The sequence below is a fragment of the Balaenoptera acutorostrata genome, chromosome 2, assembly GCF_949987535.1.
Source record: "Balaenoptera acutorostrata chromosome 2, mBalAcu1.1, whole genome shotgun sequence".
NCBI lineage: Eukaryota > Metazoa > Chordata > Mammalia > Artiodactyla > Balaenopteridae > Balaenoptera > Balaenoptera acutorostrata.
The window spans coordinates 111,338,439-111,363,078 of record NC_080065.1 but is presented as its reverse complement, the minus strand read 5'-3'; the positions used below and the strand labels follow the sequence as shown (position 1 = coordinate 111,363,078).

Below are 24,640 nucleotides of genomic sequence, written 5' to 3'. Positions count from 1 at the left end.
ACCTTCCAACACGGGTGACCGTGAGAGGAGGGAGATGCGATGGTCAGGGAACGTGTGCATCTCGGGATCCGCAGTGGACGAACACTCGTCCCCAGGAGGCCATTTTGACTGCTTGTCAGAGACAGCTTTCCTGTGGGTCATGTGGAACGTAAACTACAGGAAGAGGTGTGGAAGCAGTGTCATTGGGAACAGTGCTTCATGGGTAAATATTTATTGCCCCCCAAACCCACGTCAGTAAATTTCTTTTTTTAGTTTCTTTCATCTGGGATCATGAACGCACCCTAAGTAGAAGTGATCTTGAAGGATTGATCTTAAATAACTCATGCACTCAGGGATCAGGCAATTCACTTTTTACTCTCAGTTGAATTGCTAATTGAATACATTAAGTAAATGAGAGTTTACATGTCTATCATCCTCTCTCCCCAGGATACCCTCTGCATCTACCTTGACTGTATTAACTCATGTGTCGATGACTGGCATTTCTATTGTGGCTGTTATGGCCATTTTACTTTAGAATAGCAATTTTTTATAATTTTTTTTTTTAGTTCTATTTTGTAGAATATTTGCCTGCACACCATGATTTACATATATTTACCAGACTTATATTTAAAAATATGCCTTCACATAAAATTAGGCTACTTTAATTAGCTAGAATTAAACATTAAATACTGTAATTTGATGAGCAGATTAAAACACACACAGCAAACCCAATTTGTGTTTTGATCATTTGAGTTGTGAACAGACTAGTCAAAATGAGTTACCAGTCTTCTGGGGGCAGGGGAAGTGCCTTTACTGTATTGTGAAGGCAAGAATATGGAAGTGGTTGGAGAAGCCAGGCACATGATTCTCCTTGTAGGAGAAGCCAGGCACATGATTCCTAATAGCCTAAAGTGTGACTTTTTTTTTTATTTGAATATTTATTTATTTGGTTGCATTGGGTCTTAGTTGCGGCAGGCAGCCTCCTTAGTTGCAGCTCGCTGGCTCCTCAGTTGTGGCATGCGAACTTTTAGTTGTGGCATGCGAACTTTTAGTTGTGGCATGCGAACTTTTAGTTGTGGCATGCATGTGGGATCTAGTTCCTGGACTAGGGATCCAACCCAGGTCCCCCTGCATTGGGAGTGCGGAGTCTTAAATTGCGCCACGAGGGAGGTCCCAAGATGTGACATTTTTAAAGAAACTAGTTGTATTATTGGGAGAACATGAGATAACCAAAAGCACACCGGGAAAGAAAATCATCATTCTGCATTTCAGTTGGCACCAAGAAAGTCCGTATTAGAAGTCACAGGCCACTTGTTGAGGACAAGTGGTGCCTGTCCCACTTCCAATAACCCTAACCAAAGGGCAGGTGACCTCATCTGTGCCAACAAGGATCACACCTGGAAAACATCACTCAGAACATCACCTGAGTCTTTTGCTAGTAATGATCATGAATGTGTAACCCGGGATTTGCACTGCTGAGCAGTAAGTTAAATAATTGTATTATCTCCTTGAAATCAATTTCTGGTGATCACACGTGCAGATTGAAAACCATGGCTTTAAGATTTACATTCAGCAAATAAAATTTACGTTCCCTGAAAGGCAAAGGAGGCTGTCATTTCATGCTTCCTAAGCTTCATTGTCTATTTCCCTTTGGTACACACAAGCCGCCTCGGACGCACCAGTGTACGTCCCATTATGGAGAGAGAGTTTTCTGCTCTGTCAACTTTGTTTTATAAAAGCTCTGTTTTCTTTATTACCTCTATTACATCTGTAAAATTTATTTAAGCAATGACAAATCTCTCTTTGGGGCCCAGAGTCTGGGAGAAGAACCAGTGGCAGGGTACTGGGAGGAGATTTGTTGGATCTGACTGTTCGTTAAATTGGAAGGAGCAAGGGGAGAGGCCAGCGTTCCAGATCTGCCAGGGCTGGGTGGGTTACGGTCTGTGTACGTCTGCATCATGTGAGCAACAAATGTACCTCATCAGTTGCTTTTGTAATAGTTCAATAAAAGTGGATGGCTCTTGAAATCCCAGAGGAAGGTTCCTGGTTTCTTTAACTTATAAGGGTACTTACACTTAGTTCACAAAAATTTCTAATAAAAAATAGAAGATAGATAAAGCCAAATTGTTTACATCTATATTATCATCAAGTTACTTTGAAAATGGAAAGATTCAACCGAGATGGGCTCCTTCACTTGGGAAATATCGGAATCGAGTGATGAATAACGCTCAGCTTCACGGTTTTTGCTTTTATATTTTAATTTGTGTATATAATTATAATACAGGGGTTCCTTTATGCCTTTATTCATTTTTTATTGAAGTATAGGTGATTTTCAGTGTTGTGTTAATTTCTGCTGTACAGCAAAGTGATTGTTATACATATATATATATACATTCTTTTTTAAATATTCTTTTTCATTGTGGTTTATCATAGCATATTGAATATACTTCCCTGTGCTATACAGTAGGACCTAGTTCTTTATCCATTCTATATATAATAGCTTACATCTGCTAACTGCAACCTCCCACTCCATCCTTCCCCAAACCCTCTCCCCTTTGGCAACCACAAGTCTGTTCTCTATGTCTGTGAGTCTGTTTCTGTTTCGTAGATAGGTTCATTTGTGTCATATTTTAGATTCTCTATATAAGTGATATCATGTGGTATTTATTTGTCTTTCTGTTTCTGACTTACTTCACTTAGTATAATAATCTCTAGTTGCATCCATGTTGCTGCAAGTGGCGTTATTTCATTCTCTTTTATGAATAGTATTCCATTGTATATATACCACATCTTCTTTATCCATTCATCTGTCGATGGACATTTAGGTTGTTTTCATGTCTTGGCTATTGTGAATAGTGCTGCTGTCAACATAGGGGTGCATGTATCTTTTTGAATTAGAATTTTGTCTGGATATATGCCCAGGCGTGGGATTGCTGGATCGTATGGTAATTCTATTTTTAGTTTTCTGAGGAACCTCCATACTGTTTTCCACAGTGGCTGCACCAACTTGCATTCCCACCAACAGTGTAGGAGGGTTCTTTTATGCTTTTATTCATTTTAATGTTTCACTTGCCTTAAAAGAAAAACCCACTTACTGAGTACCTGCTCTTTGCCAGGCACTTTGAAAGAGATGGTGCTTAGTCTGAGAGGTTGGCAGGTAAATATCGGGCATCCTGAATGTTACGGTAAGTTCTGTGATAGAAATATCCACGGATGCAGTCAGGCAGCCTCTGGGCCTCCTAGTTCAGGCACCTGATCTCAGATTCCAAAGATTAAGGCCAGTCCAGGTTCTCCAGGCAAAAGGTAGGAGCAAAGCATGAAGTGACCTCTTGTGTGCCTGGGAAGTTTAAAGGCACTTTGAGGTGTGAGGCAGGGGAGAGGCAGTGGTGAGTGGAAAGGTAAACCAAGGCCTGACTGGCCAGTGGTATGGATGAAGAGGAGGGGATGCAGTCGGGAGTGAGTTAGGAGTCAAAATAGGCATGACTTGATGACTGATGAGACGTGAACGCTTAAACAGAAACAGAAGTCTGCGGGTGTGAATTGTGACACCTTTGAAACAACAACTAAAATCCTAAGAAGTTAGAACTGTAGTCTATAGTGAGTTCTAGAATCATCTCTTGGTTTTATGCTATGGATAATACCTTCTAAGCAGTTAAACATAAGTTGAATAGAGAAGCGTTTCCAGATTCTATGCTTTTCCCAGACCACTGTTTTCTCTGACACGGCACGTTATAGGAGAGAAGAGTAGTTCAACAAATTAAGGGTTTTAAGCATTGGTATGCTGGTAGATAGTTAACCACTGGCTCTGGGGTGGGAGTTGGGAGCTGGGAGGAGGGGAGCCCTGATGTGTAGTGTTTGCTGTTTTCTGTGGTATATATTCTCACCATGGTTCATTTCAAGCTTCCAGTGTCGTGTCTCACGTGGAGCTGGGACGAGACGCATGCACAGACCTCCAATCTCACCACCGATCAGCACGTACATGGCTGTAACCTTGTGGGTTCCCGTCCATGCATGCGTAGTTTCTTCATGAAACTGTGTTCTTAATAAACTTAATGTTTATGTAAACTTGTACAATGCATTTAGGAGCATGGTACAGATACCACGCCTGCCTGTGTTCAAATCTCTGACTGGGGGCAAGTCAGTCAGTTAAGCTTTCTTATTGCTAATTTGCTCACCAGTAAAATAGTAATAATAAAAGAACCTGGCTTGTAAGCACTGAGAAATAAATGAGGTAATCTGTGTAAAAGCACTTCTTGTGACCTACACGTAGTAAAGCACTCAATCAATGTTCTTATATTTATTTTCTGTCTTTACGCCCTGGGGACAGTAACACAAATGTTAACTGCCTGTTGTGTAAAATAATGCTGCTTTTATTAGTTTTGGATTGCCATCTTTGAAGCTTCAGAAGAGACTACAAATTCAACTATACCAAGATTCAGTAGCAAATCTCGAGGTCATTGTGTCTAGAGGCTTAAACATTTCAGTAATCAATTTGGCCCCCTTGCAGCTTTAATCTTATTGACTCAAGACTTACACTTTATAGTCTGTTTTTATATATAGCAGCTACTTGAATATTTTAGTTGATTTTTCTCTGAATCTTTTCCTAGCTTATTTTTGGGTGGTGAGACATAGGACTACCCAAGGAAGACCTTTTATGTAAGAACAGGCTACACGTGCAGTTTTGTCTTGAGTACTTTACAAAAAAAAAATTGGGGGCCCTGGTAGCCCATGATGCTTACGAGTTTAATGTGCTTTGACCATTGCATTCTCGGTGGAGTTAGAAAATTCTAATTTTCTTTAATATTAAAGTTGAGTTGAACTGAATGGCACCAGAAAATGTAACCTGTGGCACCAAGAGATTTTGTTCTCTTAACTATCACCTCTTGGGAAAGCTTATCAAATCTAGTATTAACATTCACATACCTTGGAGTCAGTATACTATCAGACACACAATGAAAAATGGTTTTCTGTTCACTCGCTTGGAAAAACATGCACTGATTTCTGTGTACTAATTCATATACCAGTATATACTAAATAAAATAACGTAATCTATCTCATGGCTAAATGTTATAGGATTTTGTGACCCAAAACCTCTAAATCAAAAGCTAAGTGAAACACCAAGCCATTTGGATTTTCTGTTTTTCTGTATCCAAGGAATGTGATTTCTACAATGTCAACATGTGATTTTCTCCTTGGCGCCAAGGCTGTTGGTCAGCAGTTTCAGCAGGTTTGGGGGGACTTTGCTGTGTGGCATGCCTGGTCTGGGCACCCACTGCACTTAAAGGACCGTCCTGGTCCCTTAAGTGCTTGCCCTTTCCCAGGCTCCCACCTCTCCCTCCCCCTCCCCTTCCCTCCCCCCTCCCCTCCCCCTCTCCCTCCCCCTCCCCCTCCACTGGGACGCCCGTTTGGATAAGAAACACATGGTCTGCCTGGTTTTTCTTTCAAAGAAAATGAGAAAGCCTTTGGACCACTAATTCTGCAACCCCTTTAGAGTGCTACATTCCTCAAAGGAAACCTGAGTGGAATTTTGTACCCTCACCCTGAGGCCATCCAGTCTGTTGTTAGCTGCTCACAAATCTAACTTCCCCGTTTCAGCTGAAAAAGGTCTTTAGTTATTTTAAGCACAGGACATCAGAAGGAAATAATATGTTTCTACCTCATTTCTCTATCAAGCGTTTTCCTGCCCTGGGTACTAATCCCCACAGATATTTGTCATGAAAAAAAAAATACTTAATGTCCCATATGCCAACTGCCAAGTGGTAGCGTTGTCCCACCAAACATTCCATGTTTGTGTTGGTATTAGAATTAGCGATTCAGGGTCTGTGGTGGGTACAGATCAGATTTTGGTCGTGTGTGTGTGTGTGTGTGTTCACTCTTGGGAGAATTACAAGGCAAGCTGGAAGGACGCTGAAATGTTGAGTCAGGTCTTCTTTCCCTGGAAGGAGGCGTATAAAACACACCCTGACGATGAGCAGCAATTAACAGTGCATTACTTTCTGGAAAAGACTTCAAGCTGGCTGCCCTGCAGGTCAGAGTCGATAAAGACTGAGTTACTAACAATAGCCTTGCTCTCTTGCGGAAGCCCTTGGACTTAACCCTAACTTCATCAGACCTGAGAAGAAGAGAATCATGTGAACAATGGGAGTCTTGGAGGTTGACTTGGGCCTAATGCTCAGAGGCTGTAAAAGCTGTCAGAGCGTTTGATGGATTGGCTCTCACGCCTTAGTCCCCAGTGCAAAGCTCCAACGGTCCAGCCTCTTCTCAGAGGCTTGATGTGCCACCTGGGGTCAGAACTTACCAGCCTGCGGGGCTCATGTTTCAGGTGAGGCCAAAGTGCAGTCAATAATTTATATGGAAACTTGTGCTCAGAGTTGCAAGGAAAGCAAGTTTTGACTCGAATTCTTGTCGGTCCAAAAAAAGAAGTCCAGGTCAACTTCAAATATTCCTGCTAACATCATTGTTGCGTGTATTAATACCATTTAAGGCAAACTTTAATTGAAGAAGAGAATTCGAGTCATCATGGGATATTTATTTAGCATTTATCACGTGGAGCTAAATTTCAGAACCAGTAGGTGAATTGGGGAAGGAAGCACTGGCAGTTTGGAATTTATTAAAAAGCAAAAGCCAATCACCCCTAGGCTGTAATCATATGACTTTGGAAACTAATGAAGTGTCCTTGGGGAGTGTCGGTTTACAGGCTCTGGAATTGAGGTCGGTGGTACTGACAGCATGGAGGGAAACGTTAGGTAATATCAAGGGCTAGAAGAGATACAGGTATCAGAGAGGAATTAGGTTTCAGTTAGATGCCTTGAATCCTTCATCTTGGTTTGCAGAGAAATGTCACCCAAAGTTAGCCGAGATGGCTGCGTGTGACTGTGTATGCGGGAGTGTGTAGAGAGCACCTCTGGGTCCACGTAAACACATGTATTTATACACGCGGTATATAGAAGCAGACAGCCAAGCAGTGGCACCGAGCGAGGCTGGTCAATCAATAACCAGCTAAGTTTTGTTCTGCTCCAGCAAAACGATGACTTGCTCCAGTAAGTGCTAACAAAGGCGCTTTTCCCTGCGCCCTGCTCTGGGAGAGAGCACCGTTAGTCACGCTTCATTAGGCTTGTTTACAGAAAAGAGCTGGTCTCTAAGCACGTTATTGAAATACTTGTAACTCTGTGGGGCTGTTTTCTTCCCTGAAAGATAAGAACTTTGGAATGTGGGATGGGGGAGGGTGGGAAGGCAGCCTCTGACCATTGTCATGAAAACTGGTCTGCTCAGCTGGGGTCGGAAAGATGAGTTTGCATTTAAGCTCTATCTGCATCCCCCGTCTCCTCTCGTTTCTGTTGTCGAGGTATTGGGGACCTTGAAATTTGCTTTTTGGTAATTTAGACAGATGTCGGGTGTTCGGTTCGCTGTTCCTGAAATCTTGATGTGAGGTTTCCTTACCCCAAGTTCAGAGAGGAGGCTTCAGGGATTTAGAACTGCATTTCTCAGTGGCTTTACTATTGAGTGCTGAAATGAGGAAACGTTTGCTTTAGACAGTGGATGTGGTAGGAAGGGTGACTTTTTATTGGTTGAAACTGGTGGTAGGTATAGAAGTAATAAAAGTTCTTTTTTAAAACATTGAAGTATAGTTGATTTACAGTGTTGTGTTAATTTCTGCTATACAGGGAAGTGATTTGGTTTACATCTATATATATTCTTTTTTTAAATATTCTTTCCCATTGTGATTTATCATAGGATATTGAATATAGTTCTCTGTGCTATACAGTAGGACCTTGTTGTTTATCAAATAATAAAAGTCCTTAGCATTGGAATTTGCAGCCCCTAAGATTCTCAGAGATAGATAGATACACCACATGTTCAATAAGCGGGGTCACCAGGAATACAGGATAATTAGTACAGATGCCCATATCTGAGGTTGCTTCCGCTGGAAGCAACGCAGGAGGCCTTGCTTGCTGCTGGCTGTATTTCCCAGTGGGGGATCCTTAGTACGTTGGCATCTCCCTCCATTCTTCAGTGGGTGGACCTCAGTTACAGGAAGAGTCCAGAGGTGAGGAAGCCAGAGTTCATTTGCTGAGTGACTATTTTGTGTCAGTATCCCGTTAATTGCTTTCCACAAATTACACCTTCTTTGATATTCATATTATTCCTACTCTGTAGATGGGGAAACTGAGGCTCTGAGAGGTGTAGTTCAGGATGAAGCAGCTACGAAGTGGGCTTTGAGCCTGGTGGGTCTATCTCCAGAGCCATCTCTCTAGGTGTTTAGGCTGTTCTGTTCCATCCCCAGTCACTCTGAGTCTTTCTCCTTCCCTTGTCCAGTCCTTGAAGTAAAATTGACTGCAGACTGAGCTTGATTAGACTTAATCCTTCAGTTTATTATTTTTTTTCTATTACATTCAGAACCTGAGCCATAATTATGTGGCTTCACTTACCAGAGGGTGTGAATTACCTCCCATGCTGCCTGCTGGCCATGGCCACCTCCAGGTGAGAACAGGGAGGGTCCCCAGTGACAGAAACCTCACTTGTCCCATTGCCTTGCATTGCGAGGCTGACTCCGGCTTCTCTGACATCCACGTTCCTCATTTCCTTTTTAGATGTGCAAAGATGGTGAGTCTTAGGGGACACACAAAATACACCCCTTTGTGTGTCAGATACATCAGAGCCTTCCTGTTGACGTGTACACACACACACACACACACACGATTGAGAGAGGCAGTTTCTTGTTTTTCAGCTGCTGTTGTAAATTGCTATTTTAAATTTCAGCAAGTGGAATAATAGCAGAGTGATCATTTCCAGTAAATGCTGTTGGCCTTTGTAAAGAATGGCTTGTTCAGAGGTTTTATGATTTACGGGGACACAGCTGGTGGCCAGCAGAGCTGTAGGAATGTGTGCTCTCCTGGGCCCAGTAGAGCTGCAGATGAAAAGGGCCCAGAGCTGGCACAAAAGCAAATAAGCGCTCTGGCTTTAAATAAAGCATCATAATTTATATGAAGCCTGGCTCTTCAGTCCCAGGGAGATACATGCATCAGTAGCAGCTTTTTGATATGAGCATAATTGTCAATTGGTTCCCACTGTCTCCTTGTATCTCAAGGACTGGGGATGGTAAGAAATTACTTTAAAATGCAGTCCGAAAATCTCTAGTTGTGTTAACGCAGATTCTGACAAGCAATTCACTAGCATTTAAATCTGAAACTGCTAATCACCCACCGAGATTGATCTACAAGAGGTCTGTGAGGAAGACAGGTGATGAGAGGTATTGGGAGAACTGATGCCTTCATAACCCTTTTCCGAGCCAACCCCCTTTCCCAAGTGTGTGAGGGTTTTCAGTCTTAGATTTTATTTCCTTTGCATATTTCAGTTTCATTCATCTCAGTGATTACTTTGCCTCCCCTCTTGCCCCTTCCTCCCCTGGTCCTGCCACGGGGGAGCATTGGGCATGAAACAGACTGCAGCCTGCAGCAGGAAATAGGGACAGGGCAGGTATCTGTTAAATGACCTTTCAAATTCATTCAGGCTTCCTGCGCCTTTCTTCCTCCTTTTAGCCCTAAGAATACTCTCTTTTAGGGGCAGTGGTGTAGAGGGGAAGGTTCTGCCTTCAGGATAGTTTATTTGTGGCCCGGTTTTACTGTTCTATTTACCTGTTTTTCAAGTTGCAGAAACAGCATTGTGGAGATCCTGGATGCAGAAGTTGTTAGCTGAAAAGATCCTGTAATTAATATTAAGTGCAGGAAACGACTGGGCCTGATGATTTGAAAGGCCTGCATTCTTTCAGTTGCTTATCTTCAGTGGCCTTCGAAGCTGCAAGTGGGAGTGTATAGAGGCTGTTTCCCTCTCCTCCTGGGGCATGCTGGCTGTGTGCTGTCTGCCCAGGGCCCCTAGCTGTCTCCTAAAATAACCCTGTTAAAGGAACGATGTGTTAGGAGGTAATAAAATAACAACCATATCGTTATCATGGCTCATTGCAGGCCTACTTCAATAAATACTTATCAAATACCTTTCCCAAACTTTGGAATGCTTTTATTTAAAGGAAGAAAAAATGATCTCCCAACGAGCTAATAACTGAAGCTTGTGAGACTGGATTGGGGCAGGGGAGTCCATTCTGTTACTGTTGGCATTGAACCCTCATCTTCCCAGGGAGAAAGAGAAGGGGGCGGGGGGATGAGAAATCATTCTCCTACTCTAATGAGGAAGTTGTGCCTCCAAAAAGGAGAGGGCCCGAGAAACCTGCCAGCGCTAGAAATCATTCATCTAAGTGCATCTGATTTCACATAAACTAATGCCTGCCTGCAAAGGAGCAGGAGAAAATTCAAGTTTAGAACTTTGCCCTGGAAACCAGAGTGGCGCTGTCGCTTATCAAGCCTCAAGGATACCTTACTGAGACTTTCAAAGACAAGAAATGAAACCTCTTTGTACAAATGTGTACGTGTGTACATATACTCCGCACAGGTACCTGTTCAGTTAATGCATTTAAATTGCTCCAAATGTCTGTCTCAGAGACTGTTTTTTCTGTTCTGTCTCTTCTCTCTCTCTCTCCCTCCTTTATCTATTATCTTTTACCTGTTGTGTTCTGGCTGAGCCCTGATGGATCACAATCTGAAAAGCATCTTCTTGGGAGCACAGGGGTGGGGGGTGAGGGGGCTTTGGATGCAGCCTGGCTAGTCCCCCAAATGTCTATAATGACACCTGTGAACTATGAAACTTGCTAAAACATAAGTATTGATTATTTAAAAGAAGTAAAGCATCTCTTAGTGAATATTATTTGAGCTCCAGTGATTTGTTTTGATTTTAAAAAATTATATCTTGGGCTATCAAAGTTTTCATGAAGGCTGAAACTTGTGTAATTCACTGCTCGGTCAGTGAAAATACTGTCACCATCCACATATGTGGTGCAGGCTCCCATGCAGATGTGTGGGACAGCATTTCTGTGTTCCTGGTGATGCCTTACAAAAAGAGCCTTATTCCTGCTCCCCCTTTTTACCCACAAGACTTCTTCACAGGCCATTGTATTTTCTAGAAGAGGGGAAGGATAACGTTTCTAGGGAAGTGAGAAAAGAAAAGCAGCGAGAGCTTCTTTGCGCTGACCAGTCAACTGGATATCGACCACCTGTCTTCACGGGAAAGAAATAGATGGCAGTGAATAAGCGAGACTCTAGTTTTCCAAGAAGCTCAATGATTTTCCCAAATCAATACAGCTCGTCAGGCCTCAGAACAAAGGCTGCGGGGGAGGTGACAGTGATGGAAGTGGCTCTCTGTTCTTTTGTGTATTAAACCATAAGACCCATGGGGAAACAAGGTTTCTTTAGCCAGGTTTCCCCACCCCCTTTTCTAGGGCTTATTCGATGTATTGGGGTGGGGGTGGGGGGGAATCCTTTAAGGTTTTTTGTTTTGTTTTGTTTTAAGATTTCCGTAGATTCTATCCCGATGATCGAATGTACTTTTGAAAGAGATAAGCACAGTCAAGTAAGAAAGAATATCATCTTTTAAAATGTAGATTCGAACAGCCTTTTGCCATTGCTTTTTGGTATTGGTTTAACACATTTATTTGAATTAAGGTCTTACATTTTTTTCTTGTTCTTTATGGACAGCCTTTAGACGAACCAGAAAGAAATGTCTCAGTGTTCAGATTAACCTCTGGCAAATAAAGAATCATAACTGTCCTCCCATAAGCGGACCTTGTTCCTAATGTCCTGAAGATAACACGGAACCCTACTAGGAATGCTGAACTGTCATTGCAGAGGTTATAATGAACGTAGACAGCGTGGTACCAGCATTTTCCAGCCGCCGACAGAGAACATCTATCCAAACCAGCAATTTTTAGCCCTTCATTCCTTTAATCTTTAAGCTCACTGTGCTTTCATAAAGCAGGACATTAACACCAGAGCAGTGCGTCTCGGGTTTATGACTGGGGTGGCGGCACACTAGGGCGTAAAGCGTTCATTACACTTCCCCTTGTTAATACTGCCCTATCTCCCAACCCCATTGCCTACACTATTTGTTCAGATAAAGCCCACTGTTCAGGGTGACTAATCGCAGCACTGTGTTCCAGATGGTTTGATTACAGGATGTGGTTAAAGTGACTCTTTAAACATTCAGCCCAGCAGTAGAGAGCTCTTTTTTTAAAAAAAAAAAAATACTGCATTTTCTGGTCATGTCGCAACACTTATTTTCCCGGTCCTGGTGCTCCAGACATCCTCGGCAGAGGTACTAGGAGGGTCCCTCTGTTCTTTGGCTGTCAGGTACTTCATTGGCAACCCAGTTGTGAATTTAAAATTCCCCCCAATGATTATAAACTCAACTTTGTCCTTTGAAGAAAGACCTATCTGAAGATTTGAAGCTCTGAAGCCAGAAACACGAACAAGTGTACTAGACAAGACTCAGCTTTGTAAAAAGTACCAGTGTCGGGCACAACAGAATTTTAGAAGGAGGGAGTTCAGTACAGAGGAGTGGTGATAAATCCTACCTTGTACAATAGTCACATTGTATAAAAATAGAGAGTAATGTGATATCCTAAATACATGAACTTTATCCTGTGCTCAGGAAATAGCATATTGTGGCATTTCTATTGTCACTAATGTTTCTACTAGGAAAAAAAAAATGGAAAGAAGGAAAGAAATGTGTACACTTAAAAAAAAAAAAAGGATTGTGGCATAAATGGGTTCCATTTCAGTGTTATTGGAGTGAGGTTTCTGTTTACTGCACAAGTGCACACCCAGGCCACCCAGATGTGGCAGTGTGAATAAGAGGCCCGAAAAACGATGTCGGATTCCAAATTCGGCATTTGCAGTGCTTGGCAAAAGACTTCTGTCCCAGGGATGAGGCACTTTAAAAACTCTGAAAGAGTCTGTAAACTCTACTATAAAGAGAGTTCGGCTGATCCGCTGGGAAATCAGGCATTTGCCCAGTTCTTGAGGAAACATCTTCACAAGTCCCAGAAACAGTAATTCATAAACCATATTTATAACATCTTCAAAGCAAAATCTCTCCACGGAGAATTTCCTATCATCTTGAAGCTAGTGGGAGACGATGCTTATTGGAAAAGTATGGTAATCGTGAAAAGAAGACACTGGGTAGCACTCCCATCTCGATTTTCTTCAGTCGTCATCTAGTAGCCCCTGGGAGTCGGATGAACTCCTTCCGTGTGCTGGGCACCGTGCCCACAGGTACGGTAGGTGCAGCAGTGCTCACGTCTTCAAGGAGTGGAGTCGGGTTGGAAGAGACAGGCCTCTTGTGTATATGAGTGGAGTAAGGTTTTAAAGGGACCGTGTAGTTTAAGACAGTCTCCGCGGTGTTCAAACAGTAAGAGTTTATTTGCTGCTCACCTATTGGAGTGAATTCGGTCTTCCTGTTGGATGGGGGTTCTCCTGGTCAGAGGGTCCCAGCGGAAGGAGGCTGTGCCGTCTTCTGTGGCCTTCCGGGTTGCTGTAGTCTCCATGCCAGCGAGCCAGGAAGGTGGAGAGATCTGAGGCACACGCACAGGAGATTCTTCTGGGCCAGGCCTGGCAGTGGCACTTATCAGTTCACTTGCCTTTCATAGAACCGAGGGACAGGAGCACGTCTAACCGGTAGGGAGGAGGCTGAGAAAGGGTCTAGCTGTGGACTCAGAGGGAAACCGTGGATTCTGGGGAGCATCCACTGGGGAGAGGACTTGGATGGAGCGTAGTGGGGACTCAGGAGGGAGTGGCTGCTTTCTGGTGGTATGCATGGTCTGTGTGTCTGGAGAGGATTCATGGAAGAGAGAACGTTAGACTTGGTCTCTGCTTGGTCCTAATTCATTAGGAACCTGAACTTTCCTTGGGGATTTGGTCAAGTCCATCTTTAAAGGTTTTTTTCCCCAGGGCAATTAAAAGTGTGATATCAAGAATGGTTGAAGAAACTTGTTTATGCTGGAGGGGAAAAAAAGAGGGCAACTGGAGGCAAAGGGAATATCGATATGGTCATTGTCCTTGCGTGGGTGAAAGGCTGTCAAGTGGACTGTCTGTAGGTTATCAGAAGGCACAGCCAGGACCTAGGTATTCAAAGACAGATTGTAGTTCAGAACCAGGAACAACTTTTTAACAAGATGACTGGAAAACATCAGGACGGTCCTGGGTCCTGGTGAGACTCCGCCCTCTCCCCCAACCTCCACCCCGTCAGCGATGAAGCAGGAGGGAAAAGGGACACGCAAATATGAGGGCCTTGCGCTACCCACTGGCCTCTGTCTCATAGCTATTATATCCTTGTCTCCATCATGGTCCTCTCTCCCTTCAGTAGCTTGTGACGTACAGCTTTCTACTCTTATTATCAACTTTCCCTTCTATACCACTAGCTCAGATTCCCAAAGCACGTCCTTGTTTAGTTACCTCTGCTTCAGTTGCCCATCACTGGAACAGTCAGAGGAGGCCAGGGTTAGGATAGGTGGTCTAGGAGCCTAGTCACCTGAGACTACCCTCTGAGCAGGGACTGTGGGCAGGGCGGTTACTATGAAAGTCACATCCTGGGTCTAGTTTAATCAGATGGATTAAGGGGCCTACTCTCTAGTATGGGTAATATGCAAACCGTACTTCCACTTCTGGAATACAGGGTATCCCTATGTCCAGCTACAAGTTTGCAGACCCTTAAAAGTATAGAGTTTGTATGGAGTTACAGGCAAAAAACATGGTTGATTCTGTAGCACCAAATAGGTTCCTAGGGTTGTATACCCTGTAGATGCACAATAAATGCTTAATGGGCCTGGCCATCTCTCTGGGAACACTTAAGTGCGAAGTATTGACAAGAGGAGATAATAGAACACTGTGAATGTGGAATCCTTATGGGATCTCAGGGCTCTTTTGGCTTTTATAGAGGTAAGGAAAGGGCTCAGGTTATAGAACACAGAGCACCTTCTTACTAAGTGTCCTGTAGGTAATATGCTTTGTGGCGGCAGCAGCTTAGATTGTGTACCAGTATCTAAGACATACCCTTAATACAAAGAAGAAAACGCTGTGTGGGAAGCACACCCAAACCATCCGTTGCTCTCTTCAGCTTTATTTTTACTTTATTGGTAATAATCTTAAGATATTTTTCAAATATAAAGTGTTACAGGGCAGGCATTATTAACATTCTGAGAAAGACGATGCCCAGTCTGTGGGTGGGAAGGGAAGATAATAAATCTGGTGGGATACCTGAGAAGATAAAGATGAAAAGGACTTGTACAGAGTGTCCCCAGCACCTTGCAAATTGGCCACATGTTTGAAGGAATAAATGTGTAGTAAGAGAAATATTAACTCTTTTTGGAATAAATGTACATTTGTTTTTAGTTTATATATGATAAGTGAGAAAAATAACCATGCCCAGGTTTATAAAATTCGAATTTGGACTTCTGAAGGACTCATGTTCATGTTGGGCATTTACGCCTTTAAAAAGTATAGTCTGCTTTATATGGCCATGGGTTACAAAGTGTTCAAGATGCTGTGACTTCAAAATGATAAGCCTTTTATATCTTTTAGAACTAAACATTACCTTTGTACTTGGCCCCTCACAATAGGATGTTGTCTAAACATAGACTTCCTGACAAAGAAACAGTACACTTTGTAGTTTATATGAGAAGCATTCCTTAAGCCTTCATTCCAATACAGAGCAGATTTGGCTGCGTAAACATGTGCGTGCGTGTATTTGCACGTGAATTCTAGGCAGACATAAATATTACGTGACATTGTGAAGTGGATTGTGCATATAAAGAAAAATAGACCAAGCACACGTATTTAATTAAGAAACTGTTCAAAATCTTCCAGGGAGTAGAGCATTTATTTTGAACATTTTTTAAGATAGAGGGATTCTAGGAAAATTAGGCTGACTTAACTGAGGCCCTTTGAAGTTGAAAATACTTTTTTTTTTTTTTAAGAATGATAATGATTATAATACTGTCATTTGTACTTAGATAAGAGTGTGGCTTCAAGAAATAAGTGTCAGGCGATGGGAATACTTTTGCAGCGTGGAAGTTGCAACTTGTGTTTCTCCCATGCGACAGCTTCACCCGATAACCCCATCTAACCAACGATTAACTGTGTGTTGGGGTCCCGTCCTTCTCTCCGGCCCCCACGTTTCCCTTTGTCCTGTTCCGAGACTAGGAATTTGATGCTGAGGGCTGTGAGCGGGCTGGCGTGATGTGTGTGCGTGGAGCTGCGCAGTGTGGGTCATGCTGGGAAAGCCAGCACGGTCACGCGGACAGTAGCCTTTCAACACACGGATCAGCCCGCGTTGATTTACGGAGCTGGGCAGCCCTCTTGTCCCCAAGAGAGCCCCAGCTCAGGGAGCGCGCCCTCGCCTCGTGGCCAGCCCGCCACCGCGGCCGCCTCTTCCCCTGGCGATGCTCCTTTATCCCGGGCTGCTGCCTCGCTGGTCCGGACGGCCGCCCTCGGCTCAGCCAATCAGACGCCGGCGTTCCCAGCAGGCGTCGGCCAATCCGCGGCCATCATTTGCTGGAAACGCGAAACCCTTTGGGGAAAAGCAATAACAAAAGCCTTTCACTGCAGACAAATGTTAAGTGTCTGTGCAGACTTTTCCTGTTTTTAATTTTATTACTGTAAGAATGGAGGGTTTGTTGTTTCTTTCATGTTTCCTTTCAAGCAATTTTAATTATACATTTGTGCTACATCAGGGACTCTGGAACGCAGTGTTTCAGCCTATTGGGTCTAAAGCTAAAATGCAGTACCCTTCTGGCAGTACAGATAGATTCCTGCACTGTAAATATAGCTGACATGCTAAAGAATTTTAAGCAGCTGCAAAGGTCTTTGACACCACACACAGTGCCCCAGAGAGCAGATGATGAGAAAACCAGCTCGTCTTCCCCTTCGCCTTGTCTCCCACCCCCTCCCTTTTCCTGAAGGGATGTGCTCATAAAGAATCCTTTCCTCCAATTGTTCCGTCTTGTGCACATTTTGACCAAATGCCTAATTACCATCGATTCTCATCTCAATAAGAATTTTTATACTCAATGGCTTTATTTTTTTTTTTTCCCCTGAAGGAGTTAGAATGGAGTCAACTGTGATTTGAGGAAATGCTTGCTTTGCTTCGTGCTAACTCCCCCCCAACCCCCCCCCCTCCCTCCCCCCATTGATATAGTGAGTAAGTTCAGCTGTCACCTAAGTAATAGTAACACAGATCATATGGGAAACAATTCTTAAATCTCTTTTTGGGCCTTTTGAAAGAAATCCTTTCTTCCCCACTATTTGAGTCACAACGATGCAAATATTTTACCTGCTGTTAAAGACATTCCCAAGGAAATAAGTCTTACCTTGTGAGGTGTCCCTTACCACAAAGGAGTTCAGTACAGATTTGCTGCAGAATTCAAAACGGCAGTGAGCAAGTGAGTAAACCAGCTAGAAATAGACTTTGAGTATTGCCCCTTGGTGTTTCCAAGAAAGAAGGGGGAGTGGTGCTTTATAGAAACTAAGACACACTTAAATACTTCATTTCTTTACCCTAATATTTTATGTGTGTCTCAAAATCTAGGTCCTTTTACTGTATGCTTTAAAGGAGTGAGTTTAAAAAAATATGGCACTTGTCCTCTAGAGAAATAAAGAGGATGTTATATTTTGTTTCCGTGTGACATTTGGTATACTAAGTGCACTTAAGTTTAGTAATTCACAGATGCAGTGCTAAATTAAATTGTCTGTCTGCAAAGCAGTTGGGAAAAGCAGAATGGCTTGCAGGAAACAAGCGTGTTGGTTTTGAGGTTGTTGTTTTTTTTTTTTTCTAATCCTCTGTGGCAAATGCTTACTAAAGTTGATTCTAAAGATAACCCCAAGAGCAAACCTATTGTGCACATTTATTTTCTTAAGAGGGCTATTTTAGGAGTCCTTAATATGAAACAAGACCAAACAGTGAAACAGATACCATACCAAGGCTGATTCTTGTCTCACAAAGCCAGAGAGGGGAGGATTAGGAAAGAGAAATCATAGCTGATTGTCTGCTATCTGAACTCCAAGCTCCCACTTTCCACCCCCCTCTAGACCTATTTTTGTGCACGCGCATCATTTTTTTCCTAAATAAAAATCACCGTTATTTTATACTGTTGAATTGGAAGCAAAACCGATCCCTTTCAGTCACCTTCTGGTTTGAGCACTGGTAACTGGGGCTTAGTTTTTGTTGGCTGCTTGCCAAACGAAAGCAATTATGTGTAATAATAGAAAAATTAAGAGGTGAGTGTTGCCGTTTTACAGCAGGACACAGCAAAAACCATTTCCTTCTGTCAGCAGTATCTTGATTACACTCTCACACGTAGCCCTTACCCTTTTGTACCACGCGCGTATGCTCGTGAACACACACACACACACACACACACACACACACACACACACACGATTTCCTGTGGGTTTTTGCTTGAGGTCACTGAAACCAGAAAGAGGAAGAATGCAAACCACAGCTTTTGAAAGCAAATGAGAATAGAGCTTTGCTGGTAAAAAGAAGAGTAATAATAAATGAACTGGAAATAGGGTAATTTGTGCTAACCTTGGTCCGTCTTCGTTCCCCACTCCTGCAGGTGTCCTAGTGGTCAATGTCACGTGGAGGAACAAAACGTACGTAGGGACCTTATTGGACTGCACCAAGCACGACTGGGCCCCTCCCAGGTAGGCATGGAGCCTTCGACTTCAGGCTCTGTTTTTCTCTCCTCCTTCCTCTCCTTCCCCTCTCCTTCCCCCATCCTCTCTTTGCAAGGAGACTACAGAGAGAGATTAATAATGCATAAAAGTCAGTTTGTAATTGAAACCAGGCAAAAGAGCAATAGGCAATTCAGGATTGAATACGGTAAAATGCAGATGCTGGGTTGCTTTTTTGTAGGGAGATCGCTACTTCCTGCCCCTTCTCTTTCTCCTTTGTTTTCTTTTTCTCAATACCGGAATTTGAACTGGATTGGAAACTTAGCTACCCGAGCTGGTTTTCTGAGGAAGAACGTAAGCCATCGGTAGCCTGTTCTTTTGCAGGTGTTGAAATTGTCAGTGGAAGAATCGGGTGACTTTTCTTTATCTGGGCCCAGCCCTCAAGCTGCTGGGGTGTTGCCTGCTCTTTAGCTGCATTGCGCGCCTTGTGATTTCACTTGGCTCCTTTGGGGATGCTCGTTTTGACATCTGTTACTTGCTTCCCTAGGTTCTGCGAGTCACCGACCAGCGACCTGGAGATGAGAGGGGGCCGGGGCCGGGGGAAAAGAGCGAGGTCTACCGCAGCCGCCCCGGGCTCGGAGGCCAGCTTCACAGAGTCCAGAGGGCTGCAGAACAAGAACAGAGGGGGGGCCAATGGGAAAGGGAGGCGGGGCAGCCTCAATGCCAGCGGGCGAAGGACACCCCCGAATTGTGCCGCGGAGGACATCAAAGCCAGCCCCTCCTCCACCAACAAAAGGAAAAACAAGCCTCCGATGGAGCTAGACCTGAACTCCAGCTCCGAGGACAATAAGCCCGGGAAGCGTGTCCGCACAAATTCGAGAAGCACTCCCACCACCCCTCAGGGGAAACCAGAGACGACTTTTTTGGACCAGGGCTGCTCTTCTCCAGTGTTGATTGATTGTCCGCACCCAAACTGCAACAAAAAGTACAAGCACATCAACGGCCTCAGGTACCACCAGGCTCATGCCCACTTAGACCCAGAGAACAAGCTGGAGTTCGAACCGGACAGCGAGGGCAAGACCTCGGACTGCGAGGAGGCCTTGAGCAACGTGGCGCTGGAATGCGGCGAGCCAAGCACAAGTGTATCGACTTACGAGCAGGTGAAGGCGCCAGTGTCCCCTGGCTCAGGGAACCCTCCCGGAACCCCCAAGGGGAAGAGAGAGCTGATGAGCAATGGCCCGGGCTCTGTTATGGGATCGAAGCCTGGGAAGAATTCTGGCAAAAAGAAGGGCCTCAACAGCGACCTCAACAACCTTCCCGTCATCTCCAACATGACGGCCACCGTAGACAGCTGCTCGGCAGCAGACGGCAGTTTGGCTGCCGAGATGCCCAAACTGGAAGCAGAAGGCTTAATCGACAGGAAAACTTTGGGAGAGAAAGAAAAGGGCAAAAAAGCCAACAGTGGCAAAATGGACAAAAATCTCTCTAAGCTTAAAAGTGCCCGGCCCATTGCCCCCGCTCCGGCCCCAACGCCACCACAGCTAATCGCTATTCCCACTGCGGCCTTTACGGGCACCACCACGGGGACCATACCCGGACTGCCCTCCCTCACGACCACGGCGGTCCAGGCCACACCAAAGAGTCCTCCGTTAAAGCCCATTCAGCCAAAGCCCACGATCATGGGGGAGCCCGTCACCGTGAACCCAGCTCTCGTGTCGCTCAAAGACAAAAAGAAAAAGGAGAAGCGGAAGCTGAAGGACAAAGAAGGGAAAGAGACGGGGAGCCCGAAAACGGACGCGAAGCTGGGCAAACTAGAGGACGCCAAGGGGGCTGGCAGAGATGTATCCGGGCATTTTTTAAAGGACCATCTCAACAAGAACGAAGGGCTGGCGAACGGACTGTCTGAGTCGCAAGAGAGTCGGATGGCCAGTATCAAAGCCGAGGCCGATAAGGTTTACACTTTCACCGACAACGCTCCCAGCCCTTCCATCGGGAGCGCCTCGAGGATGGAGTGCAGCGCTCTGGTGAACGGGCAGGCGCCCGTGGCCCCGCTGCACGTGCTGACCCAGAACGGGGCCGAGAGTTCCGCGGCCAAGACGAGCAGCCCTGCCTACTCGGACATCTCTGATGCTGCCGATGACGGCGGTTCTGACAGCAGGTCGGAGGGCGTGAGGTCAAAGGCCAGTTCCCCGTCAGATATCCTTTCTAGTAAGGACGGTGTCGTAAAAGGGCATTCTTCAACGACAGCACAATCATCTCAGATGAAAGAGTCCCACTCTCCCTATTACCATGGCTACGATCCTTATTATTCTCCGAGTTACATGCACCCTGGGCAGGTCGGTGCCCCTGTAGCTGGGAACGGCGGGAGCGCGCAGGGAATGAAGATCAAGAAGGAGTCTGAGGAAGATGCGGAGAAGAAAGACAAGGCAGAGCAGCTCGAGGCCAAGAAAGTGGACCATAATTCTGCATCCATACAGCCTCAGCACCAATCGGTGATCACGCAGAGACACCCGGCCCTGGCTCAGTCACTGTATTATGGCCAGTACGCCTACGGGCTCTATATGGACCAGAAGTCTCTGATGGCCACCAGCCCTGCCTATAGACAACAGTACGAGAAGTACTATGAGGACCAGAGGCTGGCAGAGCAGAAAATGGCCCAGACTGGGAGAGGAGACTGTGAAAGGAAAAATGAGCTCCCCTTGAAAGAGCTGGGCAAAGAGGACAGTAAACAGAAAAACATGCCATCGGCCACAATCTCAAAAGCTCCCTCTACTCCGGAGCCTAACAAAAACCATTCTAAACTAGGGCCGTCAGTGCCTAATAAATCTGAGGAGACAGGTAAATCACAGCTTCTCTCCAATCACCAGCAGCAGCTTCAGGCCGACAGCTTCAAAGCTAAGCAGATGGAAAACCACCAGCTTATTAAGGAGGCTGTAGAAATGAAATCTGTCATGGACTCTATGAAGCAGACAGGTGTAGACCCAACCTCGAGATTTAAACAAGTAAGATTGTGGAGCGTGGTCCCCACAGGGAGAGAGCAGTCTGAGACTTGTACATGGCTGGGCTTGATCTGGTTAAAGAGTTCTTCACAGGAGATCCACCCAAGGGTTCCTTAGGCTGGATTCCTCTTCTCCTGAAAAATATTTTAAATGATTCTCTCGGGAGTTCTTGTGTACCTCTGAAATGTACATTGCTCACTTCTTTCCTTGTCACGTTGTGTCGTAAAAAGAACCTTGGCCATGTGCTTTGCAGACTCATGTTCCCCGCCATTAACTAACTGACTCTGATGAGGTCTCTTAATTTCTTTCTGAGTCCAGAGTGAGGGAATTCTACCCCATAGCGGCTGAGTTCTCGTCTAACTCTGAGATTCTGAGTCTGAGCACTCAAACAGTTTGTTCTTTTACATTTTCAAATTCATTTTGGCATCTTCTGGGCAGATTAAGACGGGGACCTTAAATTCACATTTCCCACTCATCTTTTTAATGAAACTCGGGGTGTCTTGAGGTGCCTAGAGTTCCGTTTTACGCTCTACATTAAGGGCCTCAAAGCAGAGCTCAGTGCTTCTCGCTTGTGAGGAGAGCAAGGAGTCTGGGCGGATGGGCCTCAGGCAGTCATCCCAGAGCCCCCCGTGGTCAGCCAGTCTGAGGTTAAATGTGCCAACACCTGAAAATCGGTCACCGTGAAACCACACGTGTGCCAGTACTTTCTGTCACAATTCAGACGTCCTGACTCAACTGCAATCCCACGAGTATTAATTCTGCTATTTCCCAGCATCCCAGCCCCCACTGAGAGGGAGGGGGGCTTAGAGGTCCCTGGTGAATAAGAGCAACAGAATCCTTTCTTCATGCTCATTTCTGTCCCAGAGTTGGGCCTTAACCCTAGATACCCAGTGGGTTTATATCATGAATGGGATGGGCGCGGGGGTGGTCACAAAGGCCATTTGAGGACCCTCAGTTTCCCCATTTCTGGAGGCTCGAATCAAGCTGTGACTTCACAGGGCTGCATTAGAACTATACAATTTGGGAGATTTATGGATGCCTTTGTTTCCTGGTAGAAAAGCCATAATGTGTCCTGTTAATTTTTAATTTTGTTTTGATTAAGATGTTAGCACATAATGAGACATGATCCGGTTATATTAAGCCTCAGCTGCAGTAGGTGAAGAAAATGTATTAGGAAACCAAGAGTTTTCCCCTCTAAATGACGTAAATTGATATAATAATTACTTAAACTGTAGTAAAACTTAAACAGTAAGTAAAACATTGTTATCAGCTTGAGTTTTCTTAATTCTTCTTACCTGTGTGAGGTGTTAAAAGGAAAGTGAGGGTAAGATTAAACATGTCTGAGGATGTTACTTAATGTTAAGAAGTGACATTAACAGCCCAGCTCTGAATTCTAGGGGAGCTAAGTTTTGAAGCTCAGCTCCACAAACTGAGCAGCAGTGTGACCCTGATATTACTTGAGCTTGAAAAATTTAGCTTTTGTCTTCTGTAAAAGGGATTATTAATAATGCCTACCTCAGACATTATTCCTCTGTAAGAGGAGGCAGTAAAGCTCATTGCATAGTGTGAGCATATAAATAAATGTGAACTTAGAAGTAATAGTAATCGTGCTGTCATGGTGATGAATGAGTTTTTCTTGCAAATTGAAATTTTGAAACAAGTCTTTTTTTTTTTTTTTTTTTTCAAAACCAGGATCCAGATTCAAGGACATGGCATCATTATGTATACCAACCCAAATACCTAGACCCGCAAAAGTCAGAAGAACTTGATAGAGAAAAGAAATTAAAAGAGGATAGTCCCAGGAAAACCCCCACCAAAGAGGGTGGTGTGCCCAGCCTTCCTGTATCGTTAACGAGCATCAAAGAGGAGCCCAAAGAGGCCAAACGTCCTGATTCTCAATCCTTGGATGAGAGCAAGCTGAAAAACGATGATCGCAAGACTCCCGTGAGCTGGAAGGACTCTCGGGGAGCCAGAGTGGCCGTCTCCTCCCCCATGAGTCAGCATCAGTCCTACATACAGTACTTGCATGCTTACCCTTACCCGCAGATGTATGACCCCAGCCACCCTGCATACCGGGCTGTTTCTCCCGTCCTAATGCACAGTTACCCTGGTACGTGTCACGGGTTCTCACTGTATTGGAGGAAGAGGCTGTGTTCAAATACTAGCTATTTTAAAACTCAGGATAAATTAGATGCTTCAAGAGTGACCTTTGTTTGGCTTGTATTTAATGCTACTTAAAGAAGTCCAAAGATGAAACGGATTTAATGGAAGAGTTTTCTTTTTTTAGACGAAATGTCAAGAGTCCTTAGCTCTAGTTTCCATAGGCTCTGATGGTCTGCTGCAGCCATTAGACTGACAGATACTTTATGGCCTAGGAAAATATTCTGAGCACTTACTGTCATAATCATAACAGTTACTATTCCTTGGAGTTAAACGGACACATAAACATATGAAATGGCTGGAAGCTCAGTTCTTTTTAGAAAGCTCTGATCATCGGGATGAATTAACTGGGAAAAGAGAATCGGAGAACCTAGATACAGTTTAACGATGACGTAGCCCATTCTTAATGCAATATTCCCTACTTTAAGATCTCCGACTCTTGTCCCAAATTCGTGTCTTCCAAATGTTTTTTTTTTTTTTTTTTGAGATGTCGCCTGTAACTTGATGCGGCATTTGTTGTGTATCTGCAGGGGCCTATCTCTCGCCAGGATTTCATTACCCTGTTTACGGGAAGATGTCAGGGAGAGAAGAGGCAGAGAAAGTCAATACCAGCCCTAGCATCACCACGAAAACAACCACTGAATCGAAAGCACTGGATTTGCTCCACCAGCACGCCAGCCAGTACCGCAGCAAGTCTCCCGCTGTATGCCTCCTTTTGTCATCACTTACAAGTACTATGTTTCAGGGGGAGAAAAGCAGACAAGCTAGAGAACAGTCTTGAAATATAAATGGTTTTGGAACCCAGCTGTGATTTCAGGGTGCTGTTTTAGTCTAATACGGAAAGAATGGCATGTTCAAAAATAAGATGCTTTCATACATGGGGGAAAAGATTGTTAAAGCGTGTAAGGTAGCAGCAGTCTTTTCTGTTGGCAAATCTATACCTTGCTT

At 44.4% G+C, this 24,640-nt stretch overlaps 1 protein-coding gene across 3 annotated transcripts in view; it reads left to right on the top strand.

Moving 5' to 3' along the window:
• Window positions 1-24,610, top strand: part of ZNF608 (zinc finger protein 608) — a 99,868-nt gene extending 75,258 nt beyond the window's left edge. For 2 of the 3 annotated variants that reach the window (XM_057541091.1, XM_057541090.1), the window contains exons 4-7: window positions 18,476-18,563; window positions 19,081-21,535; window positions 23,225-23,642; window positions 24,223-24,610. In XM_057541091.1, coding sequence (XP_057397074.1) covers window positions 18,476-18,563; window positions 19,081-21,535; window positions 23,225-23,642; window positions 24,223-24,473 — 3,212 coding nt within the window. In that variant the 3' untranslated portion in view covers window positions 24,474-24,610. The remainder of the gene's footprint in view (window positions 1-18,475; window positions 18,564-19,080; window positions 21,536-23,224; window positions 23,643-24,222) is intronic. The other variant, XM_057541092.1, reaches the window with a different exon arrangement.
• Window positions 24,611-24,640: the final 30 nt, after the last annotated feature.